General features: G+C 38.8%; 1 protein-coding gene across 2 annotated transcripts; it reads left to right on the top strand.

Moving 5' to 3' along the window:
* Window positions 1–217: 217 nt before the first annotated feature.
* LOC116182756 (threonine--tRNA ligase, cytoplasmic-like) lies at window positions 218–5,754 on the top strand. 2 transcript variants are annotated; one of them, XM_031503300.1, is made up of 11 exons: window positions 218–356; window positions 457–695; window positions 3,437–3,686; window positions 3,730–3,987; window positions 4,031–4,177; window positions 4,226–4,420; window positions 4,472–4,542; window positions 4,596–4,896; window positions 4,945–5,123; window positions 5,166–5,455; window positions 5,569–5,754. In XM_031503300.1, exons 1-11 carry the CDS (start codon window positions 270–272, stop codon window positions 5,709–5,711), a joined length of 2,160 nt encoding a protein of 719 aa, XP_031359160.1. In that variant the 5' UTR covers window positions 218–269; the 3' UTR covers window positions 5,712–5,754. The 2 variants fall into 2 exon arrangements, with proteins under 2 accessions (XP_031359160.1, XP_031359161.1); XM_031503301.1 differs by lacking the exon at window positions 5,569–5,754 and having other exon boundaries at window positions 5,216–5,400.
* The last annotated feature ends 246 nt before the right edge of the window (window positions 5,755–6,000 follow it).

Genomic DNA, 6,000 nt, shown 5'->3' with positions numbered 1-6,000 from the left:
TCTAGACAGTACTTAATATTTTTGTATTGTAGACTTCGTGGCCTTTTTTGTACTTCTAGCAGTATTTCCTTTTCTCCTCTCCCCGTTCCTAAACATTCCCAATTACCGTTGGCTGGGTATAGAGATTCTGAAACGCTTTGTAGTTGATCTTTTTGCCGCACGATAGTGGTACAACAGACACAGAAATAATAGGATGTGAATGTTGTGCACAATTTATAGGTTAAATATTTGTTTATCTGTATTAATATAAGGAAATTATCTCTTAAGTAATGAATTTATCAATAAAAGCTGCACTTGGAACGTACAACACCCACAGATGGGTTGTTAAAATGTTCCAACGACAGTATTCCAAAGCGGTTAGTAACGTAACCTCATTATTTTTATTTTTAATTATCTCGATCATAATAAATTAACCTATTTGTTGTAGGTATACTCATATAGTTAATGTACTTTTAGGCTTCCAAGATAAAAGATATGAAACATGAGAAAGTGGAGAAAAGCGGTGCCATACAATTTAAAAGGTTGCCCGAGTTTGTTCAGCAACGGGAATTGCTCTGGAACAAACTGAAGGAGAATTACAATCGGGAATTGGTAAATAAGCCGCAACATCCCATTAAAGTTTCGCTATCGGACGGCAAACATATCGATGCCGTGTCTTGGCGAACGACCGCTTTCGATGTCGCTAATCATATCAGGTATGGCATTGAATTTAAAATGGTAATGTCTAGGTGCAAATACCATTTGGGTTTGCGAAATGTTGTTTTAAGGTGGGGAAACAGCGTTAAATTTCTGTTTTAACTAAAAATGATAATTGGAAAAGTATTGCGTAGCAGCAAATGAGTCGGAAATGACTGTATTGTTTATTTATTATGTTTATCAAATATGAATAATTAGATGTATGATAATAGGTCATTAACACATATCTGAAACGTTGCAATTATACCAACAGAGAAAGAGTGTGCCCATAAAATTTTATTCCTATTTTTAATTGTATTGCATCATTTTATTAGGTGCCCAAATTTTCTTTTATTGACTTATTTTTAGTACATGTCCAAAAATAAAGAAAAGCGCTCATTTGTTCAGTATCACACAGAAGGGCAGTAGATTCCTCAAGATCGTTTATAAATTTATATCTGTCTGTCTGTCCGTGTGCACAATAACTTTGCTTAGAAACATCTGATTGCTATGAAAATTGGTCGTCATTGGTTTTTTTTAAATAATAATAATAATTTATGGTCTTTTCAGCTACTATCGGGCCAAAAAGTTACAGCCCAAAAACGATCTCGAGCATTGCTCGGTATTCGGTTGTATCAGATTTTTTTTGTTAACTAGCGCTTCATAGCGAACGTGAACAAAACTATGTCTGGCGATAACAAAAAATGTATGGCGGAAAGCGAGCGCGGTTGACACGATCTCTTGGGTCATAACAGTTTCGTTTATTAAACCCGAGATTAAACCCGAGCACGTGACGAAAATGCAGGTTTTGAGAGAGCGGTTCTACGCTGGTTTTCGTGAGCCATCACGTACGACGTTAGGTACACGAATTTTAATTTTTAGAGTAGTTACGAGTGTGAGCCAGCACCAATTTGAGTGTTTATTGTATTTATTGTTAAGAAGCGGATCCAAACAAAGGATTTTGGTTGTCTTGCTTAATTTTTGGGGAATTTTGCATTTAATTTCAGTGATACAGTTCCCTTGGTTGGATTAAAATTTTGTTTCGCACTCAAGGATGTGTGTATATTTTAAAAAGGAGTTAGGTTGGAGGTATAAGAACATTCTTATTACTGAGCTAGCTATGGGCAGAATAAGAAATTAATTGTCGTTGAAGTTTTTGCCAGTGCCGTAGAGGCTCAATTTGATTGAATGCAAGTGGGGTCTTCAACCCTTGTAAATGTAATATTCAAAAAAAGACATACTCCTTGAGAATATGTAACGAAAACTAGTAGTTGCCATTAGAAAAATATATATTCCCCCCTTGTCATTCAGACGTACGCCACTGACCTCAAATTTAAAGTACTTTTTATAATTTTTGATACCACAAAAAAATCTTGTTTGAAGATACGAGTAGGTATATTCAGTGTTCCAGACAAAATGTTTACCCTGTATAGCGGTGTTTATACTGCTGCTCAATAGAGGGCGATATTAAGTATTCCTAAATCACTGTATACCTAAATAGTATATTTGTGTTACCTTGTTTGTGTATTGATTTTCTAAACCGGTTACAAAGCATCCTAGGCTCTTTCAATCTCTTTCTAGAGGCATTCTAAGGAGTATAAAATGAAGTTTTAGAAATCTAAGGAGCATTTGAGAGGGGTAAGCGCCCACTAAGAGCTTTTTTTGAGAGCTTTTTTGGGCATTTTAGCGTCTTGGTGCTTTCTACTCCCATTAAATGAATTCTAGACACACCTCGAGACACACCTATTTGTAGGACGGTTTTCAAAACGTCTCAAAAGGACATACGGAGCCCCAAAAGGCAACTAAAGAGATTCTGGAAAGTGATAGAGGGTTCTAAAAAGTCTTTTAACGCCTTCTGGAGTCTTCCAAGGCGTCATAGTGCGGGGTTCAGCGCTTCATTTTCATTTTGCTGTTTTTTAGAGGTTCTATTCGTTTTTTGACCTCTTTAGATCTTTAGAGTTTTGGTTTTGCCAAAATTGGACATAAGACACGAAATCGAATGTGTCGCATTTTTTCCGGGAAATGTGACGGTGTTTATTCGAGAACTTGCAAGGACGTTTGCTATATAAAATTGTGTTTCACTCAGTCTTAACATTAAGGTCTAATGAAACAATAAGCTCCCGCTCGTGTTATGTTATAAATTGTGGGTGATAAAAAATAAAACTTGCTAAATTGCGACGAACTTGGGGTAGTTCGCGCACAGTCGGTGAGGTTTTAAAATTAAAGATTCATTAGTGGAATAATAATCTCAATTTAATTAAAAGAAAAATAAATAAGCATACAAACTATATTAATTAATGTAATAATCGGCGGCAACCGAGGTGTCTCTGTCGGCGGAACGAACAAACGGGCGGACGGACTCGCGCCTGGTTGAGGTCGGCGGTAGCAGCGATCTGGCGGGTCGGTCGTGGTCAATCGGAGAAACGGCAGCTGCAGGACTCGGACGGGTTCAGAAAATGGCGGCGCTAACTTCGGAAAAACTAAAACAAAATTGCGGCGAACTACTTAGTAACGAAGCGCCCAACTTAAAACGCTTCTAGATACAGGGTGTTCAGCAAAGCTGGTCGACTCCACAAATATACGGTGTGGTCATAACTTCGGGTATGAACTTCAGGGCGGAGAACAGGTGCTTACGTTACAAAATTATAATTCCCGAGTCCAACCAGTTTGTCCCTAAATAGAATCGATTGCAATATGATGCGCACTCACAAAGAATCACAACAACAACAAAATACTTTTTTCAAAAAACCTTATTTTTTAGTCCAAGCTTTGCCGAAACTGTGATAGTAGCAAAAGTAAACGGAGTGCTGTGGGACTTAAATAGGCCGCTAGAAGAAAACTGCCATTTGGAACTATTAAAATTTGATAATGACGAAGCTAAGTCAGTATTTTGGCATTCGTCCGCACACATCTTGGGAGAAGCTCTAGAACGAACTTTTACCGGCTACCTCTGTTACGGTCCGCCGATTGAGGCTGGATTTTATTACGACATGTATCTGCACGATAAAACAGTGAGTATATTCAACGTACAGCGACGCTTAGAGTTTTCCCCAGATATCGTCTACAGATTTTCCTCAATTAGAAAAATGTATTAAAGAAATTATAAATGGAAAGCAAAAGTTCGAAAGACTCGTCGTCCGAAAAGATGATCTTTTCGAAATGTTCAAATACAATCCGTTTAAAGTACGGATATTGAATGAGAAAATCAATTCGCCCACGGCTACCGTGTATCGGTGCGGATCTCTAATTGATGTCTGCAGGGGTCCCCATGTTCTCCATACTGGCAAAGTGAAAGCTTTTAAATTAACAAAGGTAATTCGACGGGCCAGTATTCGTAACGTTTGAGATATTGTAGAATTCGTCGACCTATTGGGAGGGAAATTCGGAATCGGAAACCTTGCAGAGAGTTTATGGCATAAGTTTTCCCGATACCAAGCAGTTGCAAGAATGGGAACAGTTTCAGGAGGAGGCCATTAAAAGAGATCACAGACGGATAGGAAAAGTAAGTGCCGTGTTAAGTCTAATCTTGGCCGCTTCTTTGCCACTGTAGGATCAAGAATTGTTCTTCTTCCACGATTTATCTCCGGGTTGCTGTTTTTTCCAACCGCGAGGAACTCGCATCTACAACACACTTATTGAATTTGTCAAAGAACTGTATCGGGAACGAAAGTACCTAGAAGTGGTTACCCCTAACATGTTTAATGCGAAGTTGTGGGAGAAATCGGGCCATTGGGATCTGTACGCTGTAAGTGCACTCAGCTGTCAAAAAAGAACACTACACCTTGCCTCATTTTAGCACAACATGTTTTCATTTAACGTGGAAAATGACACCTTCGCCCTAAAACCGATGAATTGCCCTGGCCACTGGTAGGTGGTGCTTTTACCATAGCCCCTTTACAAAACCCCATCTTTCTCTCTAGCTTAATATTTCAACAACGCGCCCGCTCGTGGAGAGAACTGCCCTTTAGATGTACCGAATTTGGTGTAGTTCACAGAAACGAACTGTCCGGTACACTGACTGGTCTAACGCGCGTGCGTAGATTTCAACAGGACGATGGTCACGTGTTCTGCGGTATCGATCAAATTCAAGGCGAAATAACCGAATCGTTAGACTTCCTGAATCGTCTGTATACCACTTTCGGCTTCACATTTAATCTGGTCTTATCGACGAGACCCGAAAAGTTTTTGGGCGACGTCGAAATTTGGGATCAAGCCGAAAAGGTCTGTACGCGATAGGTAGCATGACGTACTTGACTGTCAATTTTAAAGGCGTTGGAGAATAGCTTAAATCTCTCAGGATATTCGTGGTCTTTAAACCCTGAAGATGGCGCGTTTTATGGTCCTAAGATTGATATCATCGTATTGGACGCGTTAAAACGCTCGCATCAGTGCGGAACCATACAGCTCGATTTTCAACTACCAATCAGATTTGATTTGTCATATAAGAGGTATGTGTATAACCCTCAGCCGCAGTAGACATAGGTTTCTAGCCCTACAGGAGAGAAGAAACGTCCCGTTATAATCCATCGAGCGCTTCTAGGATCCGTCGAACGCATTTTCGCCATTTTAACTGAGCACTACGGAGGAAAATGGCCGTTTTGGTTATCTCCCAGACAAATAATGGTCATTCCTATAAATGCCAATGTACACAGTTACGCGATGGACGTGGAACGGAAACTGTACGAGGCAGGTTTTATGGTCGAAATAGATCTCGACCAAGGCGATACGTTTAATCGGAAAATTCGAAATGCCCAGCAAGCTCAGTTTAATTTTATACTTGGTGAGTTTGGATCATGTATCGACAGAGTGCGTCAAAGATTCCCATTTCACAAGAAAGTACATAAATAATAATGTCCATTGATTACATTGCTGCGGTATAACATTTTTTTACAGTTGTAGGAGACAAGGAGCAAGAAAATAATTCCGTAAATGTAAGAACGCGAAACAATGAAATTTTTGGGGAAGTATCGCTAAGCAGGCTAATCGAAAGTTTGCAGCAACTTAAAAAGGATCGTGTTATTGAAGATACTCTGTAAATTTCGTGTTAAGTGGTTATAAATTTATTTATTGTTATTACAACGTGTTTTTTAATTCTTCCCCACTTCCACTAGGTCAGTAAAATCCTCTCCCTCAAATTAAATGTAACACCAATAAGAGGCCGTGTCGCGTTCGAGCAGATAACACTTAAATGAACTCGACCAAATGTTCCTTAATTCTAAACAACGCAATTTTAACATCTCAATATGTAAACAAGGAATTAATCAATTAAAAACAAAGCTAAAATGGACAAATAGGTACTAAAAGTACAAATTCTGATTAAATAAT

The sequence above is a fragment of the Photinus pyralis genome, unplaced genomic scaffold (genome assembly GCF_008802855.1).
Source record: "Photinus pyralis isolate 1611_PpyrPB1 unplaced genomic scaffold, Ppyr1.3 Ppyr1.4_unclustered_Scaffold7388, whole genome shotgun sequence".
Lineage (NCBI taxonomy): Eukaryota > Metazoa > Arthropoda > Insecta > Coleoptera > Lampyridae > Photinus > Photinus pyralis.
This window is presented reverse-complemented; position numbering and strand designations above follow the sequence as displayed.

Bases quoted from the DNA above. Each gene is read 5' to 3' on its own strand.
- LOC116182756 (XM_031503300.1), top strand. From the start codon at position 270: ATGAATTTATCAATAAAAGCTGCACTTGGAACGTACAACACCCACAGA. The intron at 3,687-3,729 runs GTGAGTATATTC...AGTTTTCCCCAG, and splicing joins TGTATCTGCACGATAAAACA to ATATCGTCTACAGATTTTCC. The intron at 4,543-4,595 runs GTAGGTGGTGCT...CTTTCTCTCTAG, and splicing joins ATGAATTGCCCTGGCCACTG to CTTAATATTTCAACAACGCG.